This window comes from Orbicella franksi, chromosome 10 (genome assembly GCF_964199315.1).
Source record: "Orbicella franksi chromosome 10, jaOrbFran1.1, whole genome shotgun sequence".
NCBI classification, from domain to species: domain Eukaryota; kingdom Metazoa; phylum Cnidaria; class Anthozoa; order Scleractinia; family Merulinidae; genus Orbicella; species Orbicella franksi.
In genome coordinates this window covers 22,661,965-22,689,723 of record NC_138154.1, presented here as the reverse complement: position 1 = coordinate 22,689,723, position 27,759 = coordinate 22,661,965, and the positions used below count along the sequence as shown (strand labels likewise).

The following is a 27,759-nucleotide window of genomic DNA, read 5'->3' as shown; positions in this document are numbered from 1 at the left end:
TCGCGTACTTTCATTGTTCACTCCAGCTTTTTTTTTTTTTTTTTTTTGCGTCTTCCATATTTAACCCCTCCCCACCCCTGTTCAGCAGACGGCTGCATTTTGCCGGGTTGCATTACTCTGAAATATGTGAGAAAGGTTATGATCTTGTTCTGTGTTACTGGTCTTTGGTGCTGAACCGGACTTCAAGACAGTTAGTGAAGTAGGCTAAGTTGTAAGATTACAAGCGTTTGAACAAATTTTTGCGAGCGTTGTCAAAGTTGTCAGGTTCAGCTACGCTCTCCTCCCCTGACAAGTCACAATTTTACCCACAACACTCCACTCTCCTGCCACTTCCGTCTTTCGGGGAAATTCCCGAATTTGCAGTATGTAGTATTTGTGCTAAATCTGTATTGATGATTGTTGCCCCGTGCTTTAAGCACAAATTTAAATGTAGAACTTTACATATAGCTAAACTCTACTGAACGGAGCCGTAAGATCTTAATTTTAGCAACCACTTTCCGTAGTTGTTGGCAGCCATGTGAGCCGCTTTGCAGGCTTCCATCTTTTTGGCGGGCAACCTCAAGAGAAAGTTGAGCTGCTTTTCGGCAGTTCAAAGGTAAGTTAACGCACTTTTGACAAAGAATTTTAAAAAAGTATTTGTTTGCAGTAGCTTTAAAGTGGAGGTTAAATGTCTGAAATGTATTCTGATGAACTGAAGGGTATTCAGATTGCTTCCAAATGAATCACAGGACATGACAAGCTAAGCTGTGCGGTCAATGTCGCATTGCTGTTGAAAAATCTGGAACTTCCGACTGTTTGCTGCACATTTGTCACATTTCTAAAAGTGCGAAGCTAATCATTTCCGCAGTATTAAATTCAATGATTGGTCAATTCGCAGCAGAGAATAACTTATCATTTAAGTTTTAGTGGGATTTTTAGCCGGTAAGAATTAAAACAACAAATTTTACTTGGGGGAAATTTCCTGAAGTTAGGATCATGGAATTTGTTGTCTTGTATCCTGTTTATATCCTGTCAAAAACCCCAGTGTCAAATATTCACCGGTCGAAAACATGATTAAGTCATCATTTAGGAAACTCAACTGCAAAGACATCAGAGGTTATAAAATAATCAGGCATTAGATACCGATGATTGTTCCACGTATAGACGGTACAGTGCTGTGTGATGTACCGTTGGCCGTTGTGGATTCAAACACCACGTTGGCAGAACGTGATGTAAACTCGTTGATTTCGTTAGAGTTCAAACTACCTGCATCCTGTGAAAGCCGTTAGCACAGAGTTTTGAATTGAATTTAGTTCTGGACGATTTTTGAACTCTTTGAATCATGAATGTCTTGAGTGAGTGGTCAGTGTTTCTTTATGAGGTATGACATGCTAGTCCCTCAAAACATAGCAAAAGAATCAAGTTAAGTCGTTAATATGACAGGAGAAGTGTTAAAACACCGAGAACAATTTGGCGTAGAATAAGGAGCTGCAATATTGAGTATTTTGGGAAGAAGCTTGCCGAGTGGCTGTAGTCAACTAGAGCTGAAGAGGCTGAAGCCCTCTGTGCCACAAAAGCCCTGTCCTAATGCGAAAAAGTTTGGCAACCAAATGCAATCAAGTATTGTGCACTGAGTGGGCTAACGGTATCAAAGATATACAATGTTTAATAAAGTGTTTGATGTCTTTCAAATTTTATGAGACAAAACAAACAGAAAAATGTTTGGTCGCCAAACAGTGTTTGATCATGTTTGGTTGCGAAACATTTCGCCTTTGGACAGGGCTCTAGGCACTGATAGGATAGCATGAGGTCAAAGCTTGGGTAGACTGAGATACATTGCAGTTGGTTCTAAAGGGTTTCCATGTCGCTTTGACTGTCTCACTTTGTTTTGCGTCTAAAGATTTTTGTGACCATTTATACATGCATGTTTACACAGGTGACAGGATCTTTGAACAAGCAGGCAGTATTTTTATTTTATAAACATTGTTAGAAGAGATGATTATATTAAATTAAGCAAATAGAAATTGTTTTTTATATATACATACTAGGTGATGGAATATGGAAGAGAAAGGAAAAAATCAAGGGAGGGGTGGGTGGAGGAAAGATGTATTGGGTCCGGTGGTTTTGGAACAGTTACACTGTATGAGAACAAGGTAAGTGCATAGATCTTTGATAAGTTGTCTGTAACCATAGATAATCTGGACACTGAGAGGCACTGTCAGAATGAATCATCTTGCACAACCAAGAATGCAACACAGTGAGCTGAAACAATACCCCTGAAAAAGACAGCAATATTGGACATTGAATACAGTAGTGACCATTACGTTGTGATACACCCATGGCTAGTTCTTGGTGTAAGGCCTAGTTCACACTAGCAACATAATGACATATAACAACATAATCGCTTTTGTCGGTAATGTGAACATCGACATAAGGACAAGGACAAGGTCAGTTGTTTTCCTTATGTTGTTATGTCCATAACTGTAATGTTGCTGTTATGTCATTATGTCAGAATGTTCACACTGCAAATCGTTATCTTTTTTATGTCATTGTGTTGCTGGTGTGAACTAGACCTAAGACTTGACCATTGTATCCTTGGAAACACCCATCATAACAAATCATAACTAAATTATTGTGAATAAGGTCTTTTCCTTAGCTTCTTGAGACTATCAATAATGTTTTCTCTGTAATTACTTTGTATTTTAGATTACCAAGCAACAGATTGCCCTTAAGAGATGTCGCATGGATTTAAATGCTCAAAACAAGAAGCTATGGCGACAGGAAGTGGACATAATGAAGAGACTGGATCACCCAAACCTTGTGTCAGCTAAAGATGTTCCAGCACCACTGGATGTCAGTGTTGATGAACTTCCTCTGTTGGCCATGGAGTTTTGCTCTGGAGGAGACTTGAGAAAGGTCAGTTACAGTATGACCTTCTAAAACTGTCTAATGCATACATAGAGCTAGTATATAGATTTATTATACATTGTAGTCACCATCTGTCTACTCATTGGCTAAAAGCCTACAGTTAATTCTGGGAAACAGCGCAACCTACAGCAAAGTCCAAGAGTGTACCCCCACAGGCACAGCCTTACTTTCCAATCAGAGATGAGCTTATCGTGGACCATGGAGTCATCTTGAAAGGCCTGAGAGTTGTGGTTCCACAGACCTTGCGTAAGGAGTACCTTAGGCAACTCCACAAGGGGCATCCTGGAATGGACGCTACAAAGAGGAGAGCAAGAGAAACCGTGTATTGGCCTTCTTTGATGCTTGATATCGATTCCAACGTAGCGTCGTGCCAGCCTTGCAACAGTGCTCGACCCCACCAGCAGAAAGAACCGCTTCTCATTCACCCGGTTCCAGACCTCCCTTGGTCCTTTGTGAGCGCAGACATATTCGACTGGAGTGGACTGCGGTACCTGATACTCGTCGACTCCTACTCCAGTTGGTTTGAGATGAGCACTCTCAGCGACTTATCGTCTAGAAGCGTGATCAGGAAGATGAAACAACATTTTGTTGTTCATGGAATTCCATCCAAGTTGCTAACGGACAATGGTCCACAATTTGCAAGTAGGGAATTCAGAAGCTTTGCCAGCGAATGGAGCTTCGAGCATGTTACTAGCAGCCCCTACTTTCCTCAGTCCAATAGTTTCGCAGAGAATGCACTCAAACAAGCCAAGAGCCTGCTTGAGAAGTGTAAGAAAGATGGTTCCGACCCCTTGCTTGGCCTTCTTAACCTCAGGAATGTTGCAAGGGATCAAGTCCAAGGCTCTCCTGCTCAGTGGTTGATGTCGAGGTGTACCAGATGTGTCCTTCCTGTTGCGAGGAAACTGCTTATTCCAAAAGCACTCAACACCAGGCACGTCTCCTCACATTTGAAGCTTAAATGCCAACAGCAAAAGTCATACCATGATCAGCATGCCAAACCTCTCCTGCCTCTCCGTTCACAGCAAGTTGTGCGACTTCAGACTGACAGAGGGTACCAGAAAGTAGGCGTTGTCAAGCAACCCGCTCCACAGCCACGGTCGTACGTTGTGGAAGCTGAAGGAAAGGAGTACTGTGAAAACAAGACAACTCCTGTCCGTTCCAGAACCGGCTCCTGCTAAACTTACTTGCCCTGCAGCGACCGATTACGACGTACGCTTTGTTTCTTCCTCCCCTGTGGTACCACCTTGTTCCCAATCTCCACCTGAGCAGTCTCCTGTGAACACGCCAACCGGACCTAGTGGTCCACCCGAGCCAAATCCTCAGAGATCTCCCGTGAAGACTCCAACAAGACCCAGTGGCCCAGAGGGACGTGTTAAGAGATATGGAAGGACGGTTAAACCAAATCCAAAGTTCCGAGACTTTGTGGCCTGACAATTATTTTCACTTTCTTTGTTATTCACTTTGCTGAAACTGCATGTATTTAACTTGCAAAGGGAGGTGTGGAACGAGCATGTGAATGTATGCGTGTGGAATGTGTGTGTAATATGCTAATTAGTTTCATAACTTGGGTGTGTAACATTTTATCAGTTAGTCAAATAAATGGACTTCTCGAGTGAAGGTCATCGCTTGAAAATTGCAGGTTGTGCATGCAATGCATTTCCAAGAGCAATGTCAAGTTCATTGATCATAATCAAGGTCTTGAAAATAAACTGTGTTCTCCGGGATAATGCGTTTGTCGTTATTTTCTTTTAAACCATGTATAATAAAACAATTATTAGATTCGGTTTTTGTGATATCCAGAATAATCGAGGTCTCAATGAGTTTTATCAGCTGAGACCAAAGGCTGAGGCTGATAACACTTACCTCGACCTTGATTATTCCAGATATCACAAAATACTCATCCAATAATTGTTTATTAGCTAAGCCTAAAAGTGGCGCTCCATTTATTACATAAGTTAAAGACTGTCAACTGGCATGCATTGCACGCATCGTCTGAGGTTTCATGTTCTATGTAACCTCCAATTTGTTCTTCAAGAGGTTGAAGATGACCCAAGATGGTATCTGAGTCCATCTAATCGACCAATTGCGATATATTAAAATTCAGCCTAACACAATAGACCTCAGCACGAGGCTCTGGGGAATAAACCCCACAAACTCTGTAGTTATTCTCCAGAGCCTCGCACTGGGGTCTATTGCTTTAGGATGAATTTTAATATATCGAAATTGGTCTATTGTCAGACTCTTAATTTGACCACAGCAAGCTTCCATCTTATACATGTATATTGATATAGTTATGTACTTAATTATGATTTATTTTAAATCCTTAGGTACTAAATTCCCCAGAAAGTTGCTGTGGGCTGAAAGAAAAGACAGTTTTGAAGATTGCCTCAGATGTTGGTGTGTAATGTTATTTTTTACAATAACTGTCTAATTTCTTGCACAGTGATTGGCTCATTTTTATCATCAATAAGGGTACAGACAGATAAAATTTTAATCTATGCAAGCTTTCAAGTTCAACTTTCAGCTGACAAACTGTCAACTTTTTAACCAATGAGATTTTAAGGACTTTTTTTAAGTAGCCAATCAAAAAGCGAGAAAAGCTATTGATATTGTTCACATCCTTTTGAATAAAATTCACTTATCTTTGTTTACAGCAAGTTTACAGTGTCTTTTCCCCTCATTTATTCCCGGGATTTGACCATTTTGGGGTCTTGTTATTGTAAAAAACAAATTGATGTCAGTTTTTTAATACATCTGTCCTCTTATTGACAATAAATTGTGTCATAACATTGTCAAAGTTTACGGTGGAACCACTCGCCTGCGGCCCGTGGTTCCACAGCCACTTTGACAATGTTATGACGCAATTTGTTATCAATAAGAGGATAGATGCATAAAAAACTGACGTCAATTTGTTAAATTAACAATTATTCCATGATGGCATGTTGGATATGAGTTGGCTATATAATCATCTCATATCCAACAAGCACAAGTGGAATAATTGTTTTATTAAAAATGCCCCCAAAATATAGAAAACTAATTGAAATAATTAGTAAAAACAAAAACGGCCTAAAAATCACGTGACTGTATGCTTTATACCATATTTGTGGAACATGGTATGATGGCTCATTTATAACCCATGATGGCTAAGCCCATGAAAACTCTCGAATTGCATTATCTAATGATTCAGTTTTTAATAATTTAATGTTATTCATAGAATAACACAGTTAGTACATACATCATCTTATAATACATGTAACCTCTTGCATCTTATTGTTGGGAATCGATCCACTGATATTTCATAAGAAGTCATTGAAAATAACCAGATTGTCCCAAATGATCAATCATTGATTATAATCAGATGAGTCTGCTGATCAAGTATAATTTCTCCATATGTCCCTTAAATAAGTAGCACTGGGGATCTTTTCTTGTATTCTATAAGTCTAAATGTTTCCACACTGTGAACCTGTCATCTCCAGGATACTTGCAGAAGTCAAAATCGATGTCCACCATGTTGAAATCATAAGCTTCATGTAGACAAAGCAAATGTGCCATGTACCAGCTGTGTCACACAGAATTTACCAACTGGACAATAACCAAATTCATATTGGAAGACAGGTCAGGCTCAGCTCAGGTGGAATTCTGTCGGTCAGCTAATGTAATATAATGGAGAGACCTTTTCAGTTGTTGACTAGGCCAAGTATAAGGCCAGGTGATAGTTAACAAAAATGGCTTGCATGTTTGTAGAAAACTTATTAGCTGAAAGAAAGCAGAGGGCTCAAGATGACATAGACAATTTTCAAATAAGAAGTGGTAGCTCTTAAGCATGAAATAGATAAAATTTGGATTTAATGATCATATGAAGCATCCTTGGTGTTCTTTTATTTATCATCCTTTAGCTGCTGCAGTGGAATTTCTTCATGGCCACCGCATCATTCACAGAGATCTAAAACCTGAAAACATTGTTATAAGTCATGTGGATAATAAGGTAATACAGAGCTGGATGCTTTAGAAGCATATAACGTCTAGCCTTGAGGGATTAGGAGTGAGTTTTGTTTCTTCACTGTTTGCTATGGGGCCAGGCCAGTCTTAATCATTCTGGTTTCCAAACTTCATTCTACATTATTCTGGCTTGCAGAAAGCACTCACATTTTTGTGAGTCTAATAATGGTGACCAAAGACCTAAGATCCAAGGTCTAAGACCCCCTCCAAATCTCAAAAACAAAGACTTAAGACCCCTTCCAAATCTAAAAGCTAAGACCAAGACCCCCTGTGAATCTCAAAAACTATTAGACCTATGACCCCCTACAAATCTAGAAAACTAAGACCTAAAACCCCCTCCAAATCTAAAAGACTATGACCTAAGACCCCTCCAAATTTCAAAAACTAAGACTTAGGACCCCCTCAGAATCAAAAAATCTAAGACCTAAGACCCCCTCCAAGCAAGCAATTTTTGGGTGGCAAAAATTAAACCTGATGTTGATTTAAGTTTCAGATTAAAGCAAACTCCTGCCCAAAGGTTCCTGACCATGAAATTCTGGGTGCCCAACACTTAAGCTTATATGAAAAAGTAAGTTTTTCAAGTCACCCAAAGGGAAAAGTTAGTCTCTTGTGGCCAGGCACTTCTAGAGCACAGCCCTGTTAGGTCGTAGTTTTTGAGATTCAGAGGGGATCCTATAGTTTTTGAGATTCAGGGGGGGATCTTAGGTCTTAGTTTTTGAGATTTGGAGAGGGTCTTCGCACTTAGTGTTTGAGATTTGGACACCCATCTGGTCATGCATGAGTTAATGGTGCTATTGCTTATAAGAGATGTAGATGTATGGTGTTTGAGGCAAGCCCTATTTGGGTCCACTCTAAGAACATGGTATTTCAGTTATGGGGGCTTAATAAATGATGTGCTCAAAGTTCAAAGTTATAATCATATTTGATATATTTGATTCCTCTAGGTAGTTTACAAACTGATAGATCTTGGCTATGCAAAAGAACTGGACCAAGGAAGTCTGGCTACCACTTTTGTCGGGACTCTAAAATATCTGGTATTTAACTGGTGAAATTGTTTCTTGACAAGGCTTGAATTGATTTTTAGAATAGATTTTTTAATGATTGATATCAGAAATCAGATCACACATTTTATATATCCCACCTCCAATTGACAAATTACAGTGTTTAATATTTGAACTAGTTTAGGAGGATGAGAGTTATCATTTCAAAATAAGAACTTCTGAAATTTAATCCTTTTATAGACTTGCTTGACTTGCTTGCATTTCATTTTAGTGAGAATAAGTTAATTAAAGCGAAAGTTACCTGAATGCTTACCTGAAGCTATTTGACTCCAGGATGAAGTGCTTATATGATTTGCTCAGCATTTTTCTTCATTTACGAAAATGTGTGTTGTTTAGTTATTACTGTGTTTTTGATGTCCACTTTTGTTTCCCTTTGATTCACAGGCCCCTGAACTGCTTGACAAGGTGCAATACACAAAAACGGTAAGACAAATTTACTAATAGCTTAAACATAAGATATCTTGTCCAGCTCACATTGTATCTTTTCTATCAGGACTAAGTTTAGTTTTCCTCTCTCCCTTCCTTCATTTATTTTTTTGTCAATTTTCTTTCTTTCTTTTTTATATTCCCTTCCTTGATCCTACATGTACATTCATTCTTTAGTTTACTTGCTCATCCAGTGAATGATTCAGGTAGTACACTTGACAGTACTAGGAGGATTCACTGAAGTGAGTGGTTGTTCAAGACCAGAGCTAAAACAGATGTAGTCAATAATAATATTTAACGTTAACTATTGCAGGTGGATTATTGGAGTTTTGGCACAGTCTTGTTTGAATGCATTACTGGAATGCGGCCTTTTCTTACCGAACTATCTCCAGTCCAGTGGTATGAAGAATTTATAAACTGTAAATCAGACTCTGGTGATTTCATCTTTGATGGTTCCGTCAGTTAAAAGTTGTCTCACATTGTTACACAGACTTGACTTAGGTTAAGTTTATTTCTAAAGCGGTTTGCCCCAGTCAATTTTTACATTGATTTTTACCTACGCTGTGCACTGTTACTTGGTGAAGGTTGCACATCACAACAAGGGAAATAATTTATTTAATTTATTTCATATTCATATTCCCTGAGACACTGTGATTTATGAAGGAATCGTGAGAACTTGTATTGTTATAATGGGCTGCTGACACATTTAAGCAAGTTGGCATTGGGAGCACAGCACTGCCGTTGACTGATTTATAAAATAGCTCTTGTTGGTGACATTTTGGTTCTAAAGAATTTTCGATAGAACCTAAACCAGCCACTAGGCTGGTTCTGAATGTGACTGGATCCGTTGTACCACAAACAGTGGTCAAATGTGTAAAAATAATCCATGTAATAAAATTTTATGTGCAGTGGTTTCTACATCATTTAGTTTCATTGCCTGATCCTCATTAGGTATAATAAAGTTCGCAGCAAAGGACCGGATGACATCTGTGCCTACTTTGATCTAAAAGGTAAGTCACTGTGCGTAGCATAACATTAAGTTAACAACTGCATCGCAAAATGGAGGCTGGGTGCCTGTGATATCCAGGAGCTTCCACTATTGGCAGCCAGCTCCTAGATGGAGACTGCTCCCATGGCTGGCAAATCCTGGCAAGCCAGCCATGAGCCCCCACGCAGAAGGGAGAGCAGGCACCCGTCACACTGTGTGAACAGTGGAAAGAGGGAGGGAAATGGGGGGGAGGGAGGAAGCCTTGAAGATGAGGTCCCATGAACTGCCACGCAAATAACACGCTAGCGCCTGTAACGCTAAACACACTTCAGTCAACGAGCACATGGGATCTGGCGCATGCCCATGTATGAAACGCCGCTGACTCCAGACAACACTGGCGCTCTTTGTTGTTAACTCCGTTAAATTGCATTTAACTGCATTTAACAACTGCATCGCAAAATGGAGGCTGGGTGCCTGTGATATCCAGGAGCCTCCACTATTGGCAGCCAGCTCCTAGATGGAGACTGCTCCCATGGCTGGCAAATCCTGGCAAGCCAGCCATGAGCCCCCACGCCAAGCCGGAGGACCTCCGAGCAGCGCGCTAGCCAGCTCGGAGAAGAGAGGGGCTCATGGATGGGGAGGCCAGAGCCCCGATAAAAATGCCCAAATCCGTAGGCACCCAGTAACTGGCAAATTAGTGACAAAAACCATACCTGTTAGGCAAGTCGTTCAGCTACTGAAAGGATGGTTTCCACAGGTGTGCGCACATATAACAAGTAAGCATCACTCGACCAGCGACCCATTGTCTTAATGAGATGATCAGGAACACCTCTCTGGGCAGCAGTTGTAGCGGCTCCAATTCTAAAACTATGACCCGAGAACTTTCCAGGAATACCTGCTGCCTGTAGAGTGGTTTGAAGAAACGAGGAAAGCCGAGATCTAGAAAGAGGAGAGCCATCTTGGTGAATAAAGAGAGGTCCGGTGCCTGGCCCACGAAGATGAAGGTAGTTTGTTAATGCAGTCACAGGACAGAGAGGAAGGGAACCACGGCCAAGATAGATGAAACAACCCTGCCTGAAAGGATCAGTCTTTGCACACTTGATTAACACTCGAAAGCTTTGGGGATTGGTGGAGGAATCTACTTGAAGATCTGCCGCGGTCAAATGAACAGATGGATCAAAGGTACCATTTGTTGTAAATTCACCAGCTCTAAGAAACCCAAAGAAGCCAAGACAGCAGGCTGCCCATAGCATGACACTGTCAGGGTTGATAAAATCTAAAGACTTGTGCAAAACAGACATAAGGTCGGCTGTCACTGGTTGGCGCTGAGGGAGATTTGGGCCCTGATGACGTTTGATCCCTCGTAAGAGACGCTGAAGTTGAAGACGGTTGACAATTGGGTCTGGGAAGCCATAGTCAATGTGTAAAGAACGGACTGCAGACAAATATACTTTAATGGAAGAATGGTGAAGACGATCTGCTAAATGGGTACAGAAGCGCATCAGAGTTTGTTCACTGGCTGGTAAAAGAGGCTGACTTGGCTCGAAGGGAGTATCCTGACTACAAAAATCTAAGAACTGACGTTGAGCCGAAGCATAAACTTGGCGAGTAGAAGGTGCGAGGCCATTGGTCAAATAGAACTGGCATTTATCTGTCAAATTACGGGCAGCTGAGCCAGCAGCGTTAACGGAATTGGAGTCGCCCCAGGAGCTGCATGAGGAGCAAGATGATGGAAACGCTGAAAATCAAAACGAGATAAGGCATCAGCAATCGAGTTGTCTTTACCCGGCGTATGAGAGGCAGTAAAGGCAAAGGAATGTCGGGCTGCCACAAGTGACAAGTGACGGAGAAGAACCATCATGTTCGGATCCTTCGTGGTGCCCGAACGCAAAACACTAACGACTGCCATGTTGTCGGAGCAGAACTCAACTCGTTTAGAAGCCCATCGGTGGCCCCATAGGGAAGCTGCAATAACCACCGGAAACAACTCTTTGTAGGCAATTGCCAAGGGATGCTGAACAGCTGACCATTCACCCACAAACCATTCATGATCACAAATTGCACCATAACCCCGAGCACCAGCAGCATCTGAGGAAACGTAAAATTCAGGCAAGGTCGCCCACTGTGGGGAAAGCAGGAAACTGAGACCACCCCAAGAATGGAAAAATTCTCGCCACCAACGGAGGTCTAAGCGAAAGTCTTGGTTGATCCTAATTGGGTGGCTATCACGTCGAAAGGCTGACAATAAATTGATCATGCGTCTCAAGAAGGTACGCCTCTGAGGAACTACTTTACATGCGTGTTGGAGATTGCCAATGAGAGATTCCAGCTCCTTCCGTGTGCAATGTTGTTTGAGGGACCAGGCTTCCAGAAGTGTAGCAATACGATCAAACTTATCCTGCGGCAGACGGGCCTGAAGTGAGAGAGAATCGAGCTCAATACCGAGCACAGTTAAACAAGTGGATGGCCCCTCCAATTTGTTCGGGTGAAGAGGAATACCCCACTTTTTAAATAGCTTAACACAAGTATCAATATTGTTCTGGCAAACAGGTGAGTTAGGAGGGCCCAATGTATGGAAGTCATCCAGGTAGTGTAAAAGAAAATTCACATTATAATTGTGTTTGAGGATCCACTCGAGCATATCTGCAATGGACGAGAAGATGAAAGGAGCAGAGCGTAGTCCAAATGGAAGCGCCATATCAATAAAATATTTCCCACGCCACTTCATACCAAGTAGGTAACGATCATCAGAATGGACAGGGACATTACGGTAAGCACTTTCCACATCGAACTTTGCCAACAGCGTTCCTCTGCCGTGAAGCATGATCCCATCGATGATATCATCAACCTTCATGTACTGCACTGAAAAGGGTTCTTTTGGAATGCCATCATTGACACTATGGCCTAAAGGACTAGACAGATCCAAGATAAGCCGCCATTTTCCAGGCTGGTACTTCTTCGGGATAATTCCAAAGCGACTCACATGGAGGTTTGGGATAGGGGCTATAGCAAAGGGGCCAGCTACACGGCCTTTGTCGAGTTCCGTGAGGAGATACTGGTCGATGACTGAAGGCTGAAGGGATGCTGAAGGCATATTTTTATTCTCCGATTTTAAAGATACCGCCCGAGGGTCAAAACCCAGCTGAAAACCATTTGTGAGACCTGAAATCACGTACTCCACTTGCGTTTGGTCGGGGTAAGAACACAGTTCATGCCGAAGTTCCTCCGCGTCTATGGGGGTTACTCTGGATGGGGGGACCAGGTCTTGCTGCGGGGCGCCCAAAATGGACAAAGAACAAGAGGGCAAAGCATGGTGTGCCACTTCGGAGGGCATGTCATTACCAAAAGCATCTTGTGGTGCAGGAACAACAACATTAACAGGAACAGGAATCAACAAATTTGAAAAGGAAACTGAACAAGATGAATGTACGCTATTTACATATGGTTTGGATCCCACTTCAACGCCGCAGACGTTTGCTTTGGAATGGGGGAGTTGACTGGGAGCGCCGGTAGGAAGAGGTTGAGGCCCGAAATGGACAGTTGACACGTGGATGATCACCTTCACATTTCTCACAGCGATGGAGGTACCAGCATTGACCAAAGGTCCAGCGACAGATGCCATCATTCCAAGATCGGCAAAAGGTGGATGAACCGGCTATCGAAATTGAAGCTGAAGACGAAGTGGTTGGCTGCTGGCTTGACTGGGGAAGAGGTGACGAAAGAGTATGGAAGTTGTACAAATCATGGTTCATGTGAGACCAGTCCACCAAACCTGCAGCAGCTGCGTCCTTGCGGAATACAACATCGTAATGGAGCCAAGCCTTCCCAGGGAACTGGCGCAACGTCTTGAGAATTAGCAGCTTGTATTGTGTCATGTCCTGCCATCTGGAAGAATGAGCACAGCAGAAGATCCACGAGTACACAGTGAATGCTTCAACCCATGTCACGATATCAGTGATCTCTTGCACCCTTTTCTTGGAAGAACTCACGAGAAGTTTGCCATCAAGGTACGTTTGGGGCTCTGTCTCCTGGGCTTTCAAGTTCTCTGCTAGCAAGTCAGCAAGATCCACAAATTGGCCAGACCTAATTTTTGTCACCAGCTTCTCCGGGATAGGGGAATAACCGGGGCCAACAACAAACGGCCTATTCAGGGATGTTGAGGTAGAGGCGATGGAGGAATTAGAACCAAAGGAGACCAATGGCGTGAAAGACTGGTTGGAAGATGGCAATCCATTCGCAGCACCACGAGAACCAAACAACGATGGCGAAGATAAAGAAGAATTGCCTAACGTGCAGTATGTTGAAATAAAGGGAGGAACGACCAAATTACCTGAGGACTGGCCTGCAGAAGAAGGCAGTGGTTGGTTAATGACAACAGAACCGGATGACGTCGTGCCCGACGCCGCGTTTCCCGCTGTCGAAGAACTCGATGAGTGACTTTGCAAAGCCGCCAAAATGCGAGGTAACGTATCCCCCAAGGCTTGTGAAAACGCTTGACTGAGGTCCTGTTGAGAGAGGACGAAGGAGGGCGGAGTGGACACCGGAGTCGAAGAAATGGGAGGACGTACGACCGAAGAGGGAGAATCGGCGGAAGAAGAAGGCTGACTTGAATCCAACATGGCGGCCACACTGTTGTTTGTTGCACGACGATGTGCCATACCAAACGAAAGAAACAACGGCAAGATTCGAAAAACGACGAACGAAGAAAAAATAATGCACACGCTACTCAGGGAGGAAGCCTTGAAGATGAGGTCCCATGAACTGCCACGCAAATAACACGCTAGCGCCTGTAACGCTAAACACACTTCAGTCAACGAGCACATGGGATCTGGCGCATGCCCATGTATGAAACGCCGCTGACTCCAGACAACACTGGCGCTCTTTGTTGTTAACTCCGTTAAATTGCATTTAACTGCATTAAATCTTTGCACAATAGGCAAGTCAAGGTGCAGGGCTCACTTGAGGCTTATTACATTTAAAAGCTGTGTGTTGTTTCGTTAGTCAGTTTGGGTTATACAGTGCAATCAATAAGTGAAAGGTTGTACTAAAAGTTTCATAATTACAACATTTTGTATCTTGATGCTCGTGAACAAAAGTGCAGGTCACAATCACTTAAAATGATATAATATGTTTTGAAACCAATAAAGCAAAAATTCCACCAAGGATAAGAATAGGGACGTGCTGTTATTGTAAACGTTGAATTGTCTGTTACATAACTGTCAAAAATAATTGAGCCGCTTACATAGTAGAAGGTAAAAGGTTAAGTCTGCATACAAACCAAGTGGTCCATTAGGCCAGAGCTTATAATTGTTTCAATTCTGTAGCATGAAACAACAAGGAATATTGCTACTCCTCCCTGGATGGGATGCAGATCCATTGCAGGGTTACCCCCACGTTGACCTGTGGCTCAATAAGCCTCTGGAAGGTCCATGGTGAATTACAAAGTCCAAATGGGGTTACCTGCATTTGCTGGTGTTCGTGGGTCCTAAATGCTCGATGAATCCTAGTTGTGCCGTTGTTTTTAGATAATTTTGCCATGAATCTTGCTTGCATTATTCAAAATCAATATGTTTGATGTTACATTCTAATGAAAAAGCACACCACATAATTTGTTTGGCTAATCAATCTACCCGACAGTGTATGTCAATATCTCAAATGCCATCTTTACTATAGGAGTGCTTATTGGAAGTGGGTATTTATCGGAAACGGGTTGCCTATTAAAAAAACGGTGCAAAGGGGGAAGTGTGTATTAAAAGGCGGAAGGCACAAATATGTAATCATTATCATGGTGGTTGGACTCTATTTTCTTCCTGGTTCTGTCTCTAGCTGCATGTAGGACATAGTCCATCCAAATGTTTGGGAGTATCTAAAGCGTTGTTTTGGTACATGGCAACAGGTTGTCCTTCTTAGGTTAGACTACCATATAAAGTCAGCAGGCATGCCACCACTTAGAACGCCTCCTAAGACGGATTTGAATTTGATTTTATGAGGCTGTCTCATTTGTGTTGATATACAATAGTCCACCGTGGTCCACCGTGGTGCACCGTGGTGCACCACGGCTTGCATTATACATGACATTCCCTGTTACTGTATTTAACAAACTTTGTCATAATGAAATAAACATATAAAGCAAATGTAGCGCTGTACAGGTTTACTAGTGCCTTGCTGCATGTTACGATTCTGTAGTTTGTTGTACTCTGCTGTAATGCTGACTTACATTTGACTTTGTTTCAGAGGAAATACAGTTCTCTTCTGTTCTGCCGACTCCCAATTCCCTCTGCAGGTAAGTGGCGTTTGCCTGCCATCATGTCAGGGAAGGAACTTTATGATCCCGAGTGATTGAAATAGTATGACACTTTTTTCTTTCGTATCAGGCAACTTCAAGACAAGTTTGTTGCCCTTCTTCGACTGCTGTTGTTGTGGGACCCTCAAGCACGTGGAGGATCAGTTCTTGAAAGTGGCAAGAGGGAGTGCTTTGATGTGCTTGAAAAGATCTTCAATACTGTGGTAATTCTTGTAACTGGCAATTTCCAGTGACTGAATAAAATGTAACAGCGACCTAGTGTCTTTAAAAGCGTAGGGGTTATGTTTAAACGTAGTGTTATGAATTTCTTAATACACGGAACTGGCTTGTTCATTTTGTAGATAGTCCGTGTATTCTTAGTCAGCTCAGCAGTGGCGATTCCATTTGAAGTATTACCAAGTGAAACGTAAGTTTTGTTTCATTGATTGTTGCTCAAATTGCAGGAGAGCAAATTGTTTTCACAGGCATGTAAATCTTGTTGAACTTCTCACTCAGAAAAAAAAAATCCTCGAGAAAGTCAAATCGGACAGGCAAAATCGTTCTCGTAGCCGGTCTCTCTGCCTGCTTCTCATTCCATAAGGCCAATTGAATTCACGTCTAAGACGTTTCAAGTGAAAACGGCTTGACTTTGCATGAAAATGAACGTCCAGGTGAAACTAAAATTCATATGGAGTCTATGGATGGTTTTTCACCAAGAATCGTCTTGACGCAGAGGCAAAATGCAACTTGGAAATGACCTATTGCGAATCTGTTTTCAGAACAGATGTCTTTTACGCCTTGAGTAGAACAGTGCTTGTGAATGAAAGGAAAGTTTAAATTTATCTTATACCAGAACGGACCTGAAACAGTTATCATGCCACAACTCCGTGAAACAAGGTTGAGAAGTTTTTGTAACCTAAGTTTTTTTTCTTTTTTGTTCTTGTTTCAGGATAGAGGATCTGCAAGTGAAATTATCTGAGGCAACTGGAGTCGATGTTAAGGAGCAGGAATTGCTGTTGGCTTCAGGGCAGGCTGTTAAGCCAAATACACTTGTCATGGATTGCATCAAGGATGATCAGGTCAGAAATAATGAAACTCTTCGTTATCAGTGTAATTGCTGTTGTTGTGTTTATCGTTTATGTGGTATTGTTGTTCACGCTATAAGTTGATTTTAAGTTATGACAACTGAATAGATTACTCGCGATTTCACAGTAAAAATACAATAAAAAATAAATCACTTTATTTAATTGTCGAAGTGTTTAGCACTACTGTGCTAATTGTGGACACTGAAATAAGAAAACAGATATTGTAAATTAAACGCAAACTTGTTAAAAATCCCAACTGGTGGGAGGCTGACCAGTTGGCTATTTACAAAGCGTGGAGGAGTTGACTCTTTGACCACCAGGCACAAATCCATCTAGTGGCAGGGAGAAGGATTTGAACTCGGGACCTCCAGATTACAAATCCAGCGCCCTAACCACTAGGTCACGCCGCCTCCACAGTTCACTTGTAGATCCTCTAGATATTGTTACCTCAATCTCTCTGCCCTCATCGCACCGCCCACGTGGTCTTGTCCAGATTTTTAATGTTGTAAATAGTGAGAGGGACTTATACTGAAAGCCTTGTGGTTTATTCGTAGGTTCTCTCGGTACTTCATGTCTCAATAATCTTCTTGTATGTACCTTTTTCAATGAAACAAACGAACTCTCTTTCAACATGGATATGTTATCAAAGACATGGGAGACAAAGCCTTTCAACGAGAGAACATTCTGTCACCAAAACAAACTTGCGTACTACATCAAGCTAATGTCTGTTTTGTTGCATATGCATGTGAAGATTGGAGATGATTGCGCTCTGTTCCTTTTGCCAACAAGTGTTGAACCAAAATCCACACGGCCATTGTACACTTTGCCACCTACAGTTCAAGGAATGGGTAAGATGCAGCCTTTGTAAGCAACGTACGATAGCACAAAAAGCTGTCCTCAGTAAAACCTAAAGTAACAAAGACTTCTACGAGATTTAATCCGTGGCCTCTGTACTACTAAGCTATAGCCGTGACGTCATTGTTGATAGTGGGTCGGTTGTTATTTGCAGATACAGTCGAGGTCGTTTCGGTCCCAAACATCAAGACAAAGCTTAGCCTGCCTGTGTACGTCCACTATTTCTTTTCACGGAGGCTAGGCAACGTTCTATCCTCCGTTGGAGAGAAGATGCCCGCTGTGCATTTTACTACAATACCATGCGAGCCTAACACAGCCCATAAGGCAAAAGGAAACACATACTTTTGGAATATTTGTCTCTGTACTAACGACATTGTGTATATACTAGATTTGAAGATGATAGAACTTTTGTGTACGTCTTTATGAGCGTTGTTAAGGTTTTCGTGGGTACATGTACCAGTCGCCCTCTAAGACTCATACTCATTACAATGCAGACAAGCTTCATATACAGTTGTTCCTGTGCATGTCGGCAATTACACTTTTCGTTCAAATATTTAAGTTTAGTAACTCATCTCGTCTAAATACCTTTTGTTTCAGTCACTGAGCAGAAAACGCTGATGTCGTACGAGGTAATTTAATACATTTAGCATCAGGGTTTAGAAATTCAATTGTGGAACAAGTTACTCAGTATGTCAAGGACATACAGTTAGCTTATTTGATGAGGTGACAGTCTGTCTTAAAGTTTCAAAACACTTTGTTTTTCAGGAATTGAAAAGGGCCTTTGCTCAGGGCGTGAACTTTTGCCGTGAACAGACAAAGATAAATCAGCTGCTGATTGAAGGCTTTAGAGCGGCACAGTGAGTTGAGAGATTCTTTTTTTAATTTTTGTGCTAAGTCATAGTAATTATAGAAAAAGAATGCTCGCACCTCTTGTTCGTCATTCGTTCGACTATGAGAAGCTTCCCATGGCATACACATCGCACATACTGATATTACATGATGACAGACAGCCGCATTTGCATTCTGTGATTGTAAAAGTTTCCTATTGTTCAAAGTTCTCAAAAGCTAGTTTCTTTTCCATTCGTTGATAAAATTGTGCTGAAAATGGAGTATTCTAAAATTTGTCTCCATTTTCGTTAGTGTTTTTTTCTACTGTGCCGTCATATGTTCTACTAACATCAATAGTTTTCTTTTTCTCTTCCAACGCTCAGGATTTCATTGTTAGTTCTTAATTCCAAACTTGGACAGCTCAAGTCTGAACTTCTAACTGAATCCAACAAACTGGAGGCAAAAATAGACTTTTTCAACTCCAGGTATCTTGAATGTGCAGTTTTGTAATTGTATTGGGAAAGGCTCGTTAATTACATTGCTTTGCGCCGTACCTTTGCTACTTGACAAAGGTTTCGACTGATTTTTTCACAACTTTAATGTTCTTTTGACCACCCTCTGATGGTTTCCGTTTGACCATTGTGAACTCCGTTTCTCTCACTTTTTCCAGTTTGGTTGGCAAATTAAAAGAGTAGTCTGAAAGAGGTCAAAAATTTATCACAAACTTTGTCAACGGCAGCGGTGCAGCGCAGCATTTTAATTTATGTCAACAAAATCTTACGTAATAATGCGTTCTTAGGAGCGGGCCATTTGACACTTAAGGGAGGGGAGGTGATTTTGACAAAACCATATCCTGTAAGCATACTTGGAAAACAAATGTCATACACACACGTCCCGAGAAAAATAAAATTTCTAGTACATGAAAGGGTTTGAAAAATTCATGCCTATACCCCCTTAAATGGTCCGCCCCTAGTAATTAATCATGATCTTTTTCTTCAGTTTACAGACTGATTTAGAAATTTATGCTGATAATATCAACCTTGTAAAAAGTGAGTTTGAAATGCCTGGTTAAATATTTAATTGCAAATTTAATAATATGTTGTTTTTCGGTGTGTGAATGAAAACAGTTTATTAAGTTTAGCTTTTGTTACTTTCAGATGATAAACTGCTCAGAAACTGGAAACGGGCGCAGAAAAAGGTGGAGTCGTTTCAGAATGTAAGGCGAAATGTTAGATAATGTATCTGTACGACAATATTTATGGTATCGAGCTGTGATATCTAAATATAAATATTTAACTTTTAATAAAACATCTTGTAATCAATTAACCTACCAGCCATTATCAATTTATAAAGAACTTCTTTCCGAAAGAGGTCTGTGAAGCTTTCTAGTGGAGTTTCGCGAAGAGAAATCGGCAAACCAAACGTGCCGAGCGCTTGTCGGAGAGGGAGCTTTTGTGTACACCGATTTAGTTCGCTTATCATTTCCTTTCCCGCCGGTTTTGTTTTGTTTTGTTTTGTTGTTGTTGTTTTTTTTTTGTGTGTGTGTGTGTGTGTGTGTGGCCTAATATCCAACTATGAAGCCTGATCAAGAAACGCCAAAGAACATTCTACAAAGGAGAGACCCTCTTCAGCCAAGAATGGAACTAGTTCTGCCTAGGAAAAAGTTCTTTGCCGAGAAAAGAGAACCTTCTACCAAGAATGGACACCCTCTTGTCAGCTATGAAATCCTTTTACCAAGAAAAGAAAAGAAATGAAATTCTTCTTTCGAAAAACGGCATTCTTGTACAAAGAAAGACATTCTTCCACCAGGAAAAGACATTCTTCTACCAAGCAAAGATATTCTTGTACAAAGGAAAGACATTCTTCTACTAAGCAAAGATATTCTTGTACAAAGAAAAGACATTCTTTTACTAAGCAAAAATATTCTTGTACAAAGAAAAGACATTCGTCTACCAAGAAAAGAGATTCTTCTACCAATATAAGACATTCTTCTACCGAGAGAAGACATTCTTCTACTAAGAAAAGACATTCTTCTACCAATAAAAGACTTTCGACTACCAAGAAAATACATTCTTCTACCAGTAAAAGACATTCCTTTCCCAATAAAAGACATTCTTCTACCAAGAAAAGACATTCTTCTACTAAGAAGAGACATTCCTCTTCCAAGAAAGAAAATACTTAAGAAAGACCTTTTCTTCCAAGAAAAGAAGTTCTGTTTTCAAGAAAGGAACCCTCTCCGTTCAAAACGGAACTTCCTTTTCAGAAAAGAACTTTTTAAAACTCTTCTTTCAAGACAAGAATTCGTCTCCATTATTCATGTTTAATCTTTGTGCTGAAAAACGTATTGAATTTATTACTTGCGTATCTCTTGCGTACAATTGTTCGCAGTAAAATTTTGTTTCGCTTCATCTCTTCTTTACCTTGCATAAATCTTAGTCCAACCATGCTTTTGTGATCCCATTTAGAATGATGTAACACAACTGAAAGAGTTCACAGCAGCAGTACAGACTAAAGTTGTTGAGCTGCAGAAGAGTCCATACACAAGTGGAACGCAATCGAAATCTAAACCTGATGGAATGAGGTACAACAGTAAGGTTAACTTGACAAACAGTAACTCTAAGAGACTGAAAGTATTTTGATAACGGCCATTTTGGAGTTCCAAAACAGGAACTGAACTGTCCATCATGGCTCAACACTTGTTAAGGTGGCTGAACACAGTTTTTGATACCTGTGTTTCATTCACCTTTTTCTCTGAAACCCTTGATCCTTCGGTCGCCAAAAATGGCAGCAAGCAAGTTAACAACACAAACTTTGGTTTTTTGATGGTTAAGCTGACGTATGTGCCGTTGCCATGGTCACATGAATAAATATAAACAAGCCTTTAAAATCAGTTTTGTTTATTTGGAGAAAATCTAGTAATTAGATTTTCGTTGTAATTTGCATGCAACAAGCTTGTAACGATTCTCACAAGTTAACACCATTTTGCTAATGATTTAACAGAGATCTTTAAGTATCCCTTGTTGAAGGTTCGCTGGAGTATCTAGAATTTCCTTTGTTAAAGTTCAATTATTTTCAATAGTCCAGTTACTTATTTCCTGTAGTATTTTCGTGCCAAATTTCGTGAAATTCTAATGAGTGGTTCTCGAGAAATAGGCGTATTTCTGAGAGTGCAATTTTTCATTCAAACGCAATTTTTTTACTTACTACCCATGCGCTGCATTGAACTGGGTTCTTTCAGTAACAAAGAAAAAGCTGAGAATTGCTGGGTTCTTTGCACCGTTACATATCTTTGTAATAAAAGACTAAAGCCATCAACACACCGCGTTCAATTATAGAGAAAAATAGCACAGATAGTGCGCGTGTTGAGTAAACAAAATCATCGCTCTATTGACGGCATGTTTGTTTTTTGCAATCCTTGTGCCCGCACTGAATTGCATCAGCAAAAGCGCGCGTGAAAACTGTGTTCGGCCACCTTAAGCAGTCTTGACGTTTTCTAATAATCTTGTTTTGAAAACCAGTGAGAAGTTGAAGTTTCGGTAAATGGTGTCTCTACACGGTTGTTTTGTTATCGTGTCCACCAACCCGCGATTGTCATTTTTTGATGAAAAGTTGCTCTCTATCTTCGCAGGTACGACTGTGCTGTCAAACTTTACGAGAAGCTGAAACAAAGTAAGGTTCTCCATTTAAAATCCGGCTGTGTTTGGTATTTGTTTTCGTTCTTTCCTTAAAGGGAAGCATCTTTCATGAGCCAAGTCGTGCAATTTGTCAATATTTTTGTAAGCTAAATGCTTCATCCTGATTTAGTGTTAAAAGAAACTTCAGAACACAACTTTATCAACTTGAATAACGTCGATCAATCTTCTATATCTGTACAATTGGACCCTCGTGGAATAACGACCCTTGGGAGAACCGTCATATGACCCGCACGGCCCCGCGCGCTACTTCCTTGGAAAACCATAAGAACAATGGTCCTGTATGAAGCCGCAGGCGTGGAAGTAATTGGGCAAGAAAAAGGCGCACGGCCCTACTAGAAACACTACGGCCGCGAAAAACCTTGTTTTCTTCAATACGAGTGAAGAAAGTGAACATTCTGATAGGGAAATTAACTATCTTGGCGAGCTGTCCGATGCAGAACTACTTCAGTTGCCACTTGCTCCGAAAGCACAGGAAGAAAGTCAAAACTCCTCATTAATGAAGAAGTAAACAAAAGCGGTCATATGATAAAATGCTCATTGACTCAGTTCGGTCGGGCCGGACGAGAAAACATTTGGCTTTCAGTCAGGACGCACGGGCCTCTCTTTGCTTGGTCAGTATTTCATGACCTCGGGCCAAACATTCTCTCCCACTCAGTCAATAAGTACATATTACGTCACTGGACTGTTTCATTGATATTTCATGAAGTCAGTATAGGTTGTGTTTTGGTCACGATTGTTACTTTGAGAACTTTACAGTTAGACAATGAATCGCTAGACACCTAACTTTAACACTACCCAAACTACACCGACAAGATGTCAAATCCCTGAGTTTAAGATAATAGGAGGCTTAGGTTTCATAATGAAAGGATCTTGTGTTTTGAAGGCGACAGACGACCCGCGGACAGTCAGCCAATGGCCACGATTATCTTACAGATCCTTGCACAGAGAGAGAAACTGCATAGGGATATTTGTACTCAGTTAAGGTAACGTACGTACTTTTGGAAACGTGTACTTGTGACATAAAAAACTCTAAACTATGAAATAATCTGGAAAATTAGTTACTCAGTGACAGTAAATAGCAGTGCACTTAAGCCAAAATGGGTCACTCGAGAAACGACTGTGAGCCCACCTTAGAACCTCTTAAGGTTAGCTTGGTTGTTAGGAAACTTGATCTCTTTCAGTGCAGATTGAGAAGTAATGATTGGTTATTTAGGGCATTGGAGAGGAGCAGGTGAGGGCTCGGCCAGTATCTTGTGTTTTGGACAAGGCACCTCATGGTGCTTCTCTCCACTCACCCATGGCAAAAATACTTGGTGGGACAGGAGGGGGGAAGTAAGTGTGATGGACTAGCATCTCATTAAGTATGAGTAGAGTTACACCTAGTCGCTCCATGCTACAAGAACCGGAGTGAATGTGAGCAGTGGAAAGCTATCTAACCATTCATGTTCTTATCCTCTACATCTAACGGGACATGACTTACAGAAGTTGATTTCTGTTTCTTGTCGGTGAATTTCTTCGCAGTGAAGTGATGTCCTGCAGAAGAGAGATCCGCAAACTCATGTATCGTGTTATACAGGTCAAGGAGAAACTTATCACCAGAGCAGATGAGCTCACAGAGGTGAGTTCGTGTAAACACAACTGGCACGGAGCAATCAGGAAGGCAGTTTTCATGAGTGTTTATAATTTGAGCGAACCAGCTGTTTGACATGAATCCTGGTAAAGGTTTGTCCATCATCAAACCAACCGAATTAGAATTAGATGGCCTTCACCTTTTATATTTCGTTTGGAGTTTTTGTTTTTCTGGCGTTGATAGAAGACTCGAAACTGGACATTTTGAGCAAATGTTCCCAACGGATTTTCCGGTAATTTACTGAGCGATATGACTTTCAATGACTTTATTTAGTGTTAAGCATCCTTGCGATAATAGTCAAATTATGGTATCCAGTGACTGTTAAAGCTAATTAGATGTTTTTCAATTTTGCTTTGGGTTTTACCAACTTCTTAGCAGTTGATACTCCAGAGTTTTGAGCGGCTTATAACAAGAGGAAACGAGTCAAATTTTGGGTGCAGACAAGAGGAAAGAAGCTGATAACTACTGACAAAGTTTCCAAACATGACAAGAATTGTTAGTTTTTTTTCGTTGTTGTTTTGTTTTCTCAGATGCAGAAGCAAAGACAAGTTGACCTGTGGAGACTTCTCCAATCAAAGGTTGTTATTTAAGTGTTTTGTTAAGGGTTTTAAAAACATGAACATTAAACCGTTTAATAGCTCCGTGATCGGGTAAGATCGCCACATTTTACGCAGTCACTGGCCCTTTCGAGTGAGCAAGGGGCATCGACCCATCCGAGTGTGCTTTGTATTTTGGTTATTTTGTTGTGGGTGTATGAGCCCACTTATACAGTAAGCACTTCTGATAAAGAAAAGACAACATCAATTCACGATTTCTTTCTTTTTACTTTAGAGGCAAAGAGAACAGAATCGTTCGTCAAGCAGTCCACATACATCAATTTCTTCACTCACAACTTCTTGGTATGTTACTATTTGTTCCGAATTTAAGTTTCTGTTCTTGTTTTGGGCAAAATTCGTTAAATCAAATAACTGAATCCTAAACTTTGTGTTTAAGTTTTCGTTGGCAATCATTTTGTGTCTTTTTGTGATCGTAGATGAGACATTAAGAAGCACTTACAACTTACTGCATTTCCTTTTTAGTCTCAGTACACAATCCGTTGTTCTAATTGAGGAGAGCTCTAGATCCTTTGAAAAGTAAGTCAAAACGTAATAATTTAGCTGGGTAATTTAGCCAGGTTTCTGGGAAACCTTTTTCTGAAATTACGTCCGTGCAACATAACCAAGCATCGAGGGTGTGCGCAGAGGAGCTAAACCTCAAAACGAAAGCGCGGGAAAGTCGCTTGAGCCGTGTCAAGGTTGATCTGTAGTTTGATTGGCCGAGAAGTCAGAACCTTCATCTCAGGCGAACGCGAAAGCGAGGCAAACCGTTTATTATTACTGTCCGTCGTTGCTGGAGGCCGCGTTGCCCAAGACAAGCGGCTTTATTTTCATGCCGACAACTTTCTCGCAGAAAAAAAAAATCATTTCAAGTTTCCTGCAACGAGAGTCTAGTCCATAAGCTTACGCATATCATTCAGACGTTATTGCTGCTGTGGTTCCGAAGCCTCATTGACACACCCAAGCTGGGAATGACTTTTGGTGTGAAAAACGTTTTGCTTTTATGTATTCTCACACTTCTACTTTCGTACTTTGCAGGTTTGCCGGATTGATAAACAAATTGAAGATTGATCAGATCAGTGAGACGGAGGTATGGTAATGTTCATGATTTGTTCCGCAGTTAGCTAGTATTCCATCCAGGCAGAGTAATGATACGCTTCATGCTACAGGCTGATCATTTTTTTTTATTCTCAGTACCTGTTTACTTGACAGTGTGTTGATTACGTAGAACGAAATCAGCTGCTGATCACAAGTGGGCACATGAAAGATTCAAATTTTTGTTTTCCTTTTCAGAATTTCGACTGGGAATTCCTTGAGGAAGAAAATAGCTCAACTGACCAAGAGAGCGTTTGATGTGCAAAAGAAAGTCTTACTAAAACGCGGTTGTTGAATATTAAGCGTGGATTTGCTCCTCTTCAGACTGACATAACGTGATGAAAGAATCGAATTAACCTCTTCCAGGCGTTCAGATAGTTGGGGCGCAAGGGCAAGAAAACGGGGGAGGGAAATATAGGACACAGAGGCTTAGTGCGAACAGCGACCTTGCGCGCCGCGCCATTTTTCGCGCTGCGCGCCAACCGTTGAGTGAACGCCTGGCAGAGGAGAGACACAATTATGAACACCGCCAAGCTGCTAATGACCGACAATTTCGCAAACTGAATGACTACTCAGGCACTGTCTGTTGAACAAGTTTCATGTTCTAAAACGGAAAAAAAACTGTTTGTACGCAAGGTTTTTATTGTTAAATTGTGAGACATTTTAAGCTACATAGTAGTCGAAGTTTTATTAGTGATTGTGTCATGTCCATATCAAGCTGTCAAGCTTTTTAGTTTTAGATAGTTATGCTGTATAGTCCTTAGTGATTTACCGCAATAAAATTGCTATATGAAAATCTAAATCGTCACATCATGACAATTGGTGTCTCTTGCATGGCGTGCCAAACTCCCAACGTCTTTTTCCTGAAATTCTGGACTAGACTGATTTCCACAGTAGAAAGGTTCGGACATTTAGGGCATTTCTTGAAACTTCCATTGCGAGAGCATTTCTTTTTCTCCAATTGGTGCTTGAAGATAAAATTGTTTAGGTGAATATATGGATATAGCCCAAACCTCTTGGCACGGGTTGAAAAAAGATTGCAATGGCTGCAGTATAGCTGCATGATGGCTCGGTAGAGGGAACCGGGATGTTGAAAAATCGAACTTATCTTTTTTTTAGTGGAATACACACAAACAATATTAACTATAAATATTTACAATACTAGCGTTACTGGCTATATAATCCATGGGCCAGGGCAGGTTCTCGGTACCACTCGGGGGGAGAAAATGTGAGTGATATCTGATGAAAGGTTGTATGAAGACTTTTCAAATTTACTTGATAGCAATCGTGAAAGAGTAGCTTTCAGTATTTTTTGCGTACTTCTGTTTTTTCAAAAATAGAGCTGCGACATGGAAACGAGGCTCACGTTAAAACAGTTATTTTAAATGCGTTAATAATATTAATAATTACTACATTGTACAGTAAACAGCTTTTTTAACATAAGGTTAAAAACTAAAATTTATAAGTTGATTTGAAAAAGAAAAACTTAAATGAAACCATGCAGCTCAAACTCGAAAAGCATCATGGGTAACGTCTAAGACGGACGGTCTCGCTGCATGGTAAATACTTCAAAATTCTTACCAAATTTTCGCAGTTTGCACGCTTTTTATCAAGTAATACAGAGAAACGGGGAACACTTAATATTTTTATGCTCACTGAACAAAATACAAACATTCAAGAGTCTCTGTTCGACTCAAGGAAACTTGACTGCTATGCACAATTTCAATTGTTGTTTTATTCCTATAGACCAAACTAAACGACCTGCTTTTACAACTTGTATTATTCACTGCTCATATGATAAAAGTCGGCTAATTAGTCCTATTTTAAAAAAAGATCTCGACTCTTTAAAATATTTATTGTAGGCGACTACAATTAAAAGTCATGGGCCATTGCTTTATTCATTGGCAGAGAATACCAAGGAAGGAGAAATTCCCCAAGTCATATGTCACAGGAAATGCCGTAGTCTTTTTAGCATGAAGCGCGATTAGTTGGAGAGCATTTCTCAAACAACGGCCGCGAAACAGATTTTGAAGTTTAATTTGGAAAGCGAAGGGCAAAGATCTCGTCGGCAAGAGCCAAGCACAAGAAGAACTTGCTCGAAAATGTACACTTTTTGCGAAAATAAGACTGCATGTACAAGAACATGCGATCCCTTTGACTCTGTAGGTTGACTTGTATTTAGATGCTTTAGAAAAGCTGCTATTGCTGCGGGTGATAGCACGCTTATTGGCCTTGCCTGTCATGATTTGGTAGCAGCTGAAGCGTGTTACCATGGTCGTTTTTTTTTAGATTGTACCTGACCAGATAAAGC

The 27,759-nt window shown here is 40.9% G+C and overlaps 1 protein-coding gene across 1 annotated transcript; it reads left to right on the top strand.

The window, feature by feature from the left end:
- Positions 1–601: 601 nt before the first annotated feature.
- On the top strand, positions 602–26,941 carry LOC145500312 (inhibitor of nuclear factor kappa-B kinase subunit alpha-like). Its single transcript, XM_081479802.1, has 27 exons — positions 602–2,132; positions 2,686–2,895; positions 5,235–5,304; positions 6,804–6,892; positions 7,851–7,940; positions 8,352–8,390; positions 8,707–8,792; positions 9,345–9,403; positions 15,616–15,664; positions 15,756–15,888; positions 16,027–16,091; positions 16,614–16,743; positions 17,501–17,597; positions 18,202–18,233; positions 18,370–18,461; positions 18,816–18,917; positions 19,432–19,481; positions 19,590–19,648; positions 20,898–21,013; positions 22,061–22,101; positions 23,011–23,110; positions 23,649–23,745; positions 24,288–24,335; positions 24,589–24,656; positions 24,837–24,890; positions 25,392–25,443; positions 25,647–26,941. The coding sequence occupies exons 1-27, from the start codon at positions 2,031–2,033 to the stop codon at positions 25,704–25,706; spliced, it is 2,190 nt and encodes a 729-aa protein (XP_081335928.1). The 5' UTR covers positions 602–2,030; the 3' UTR covers positions 25,707–26,941.
- Positions 26,942–27,759: the final 818 nt, after the last annotated feature.

What these genes read in the sequence shown, in the direction of transcription:
- LOC145500312 (XM_081479802.1), top strand. Translation starts at nt 2,031, where the DNA reads ATGGAATATGGAAGAGAAAGGAAAAAATCAAGGGAGGGGTGGGTGGAG. An exon ending in ATAGACTTTTTCAACTCCAG is followed by an intron (nt 18,918 to 19,431) that starts GTATCTTGAATG and finishes CTTTTTCTTCAG; the next exon opens with TTTACAGACTGATTTAGAAA. An exon ending in TCTTCACTCACAACTTCTTG is followed by an intron (nt 24,657 to 24,836) that starts GTATGTTACTAT and finishes TTTCCTTTTTAG; the next exon opens with TCTCAGTACACAATCCGTTG.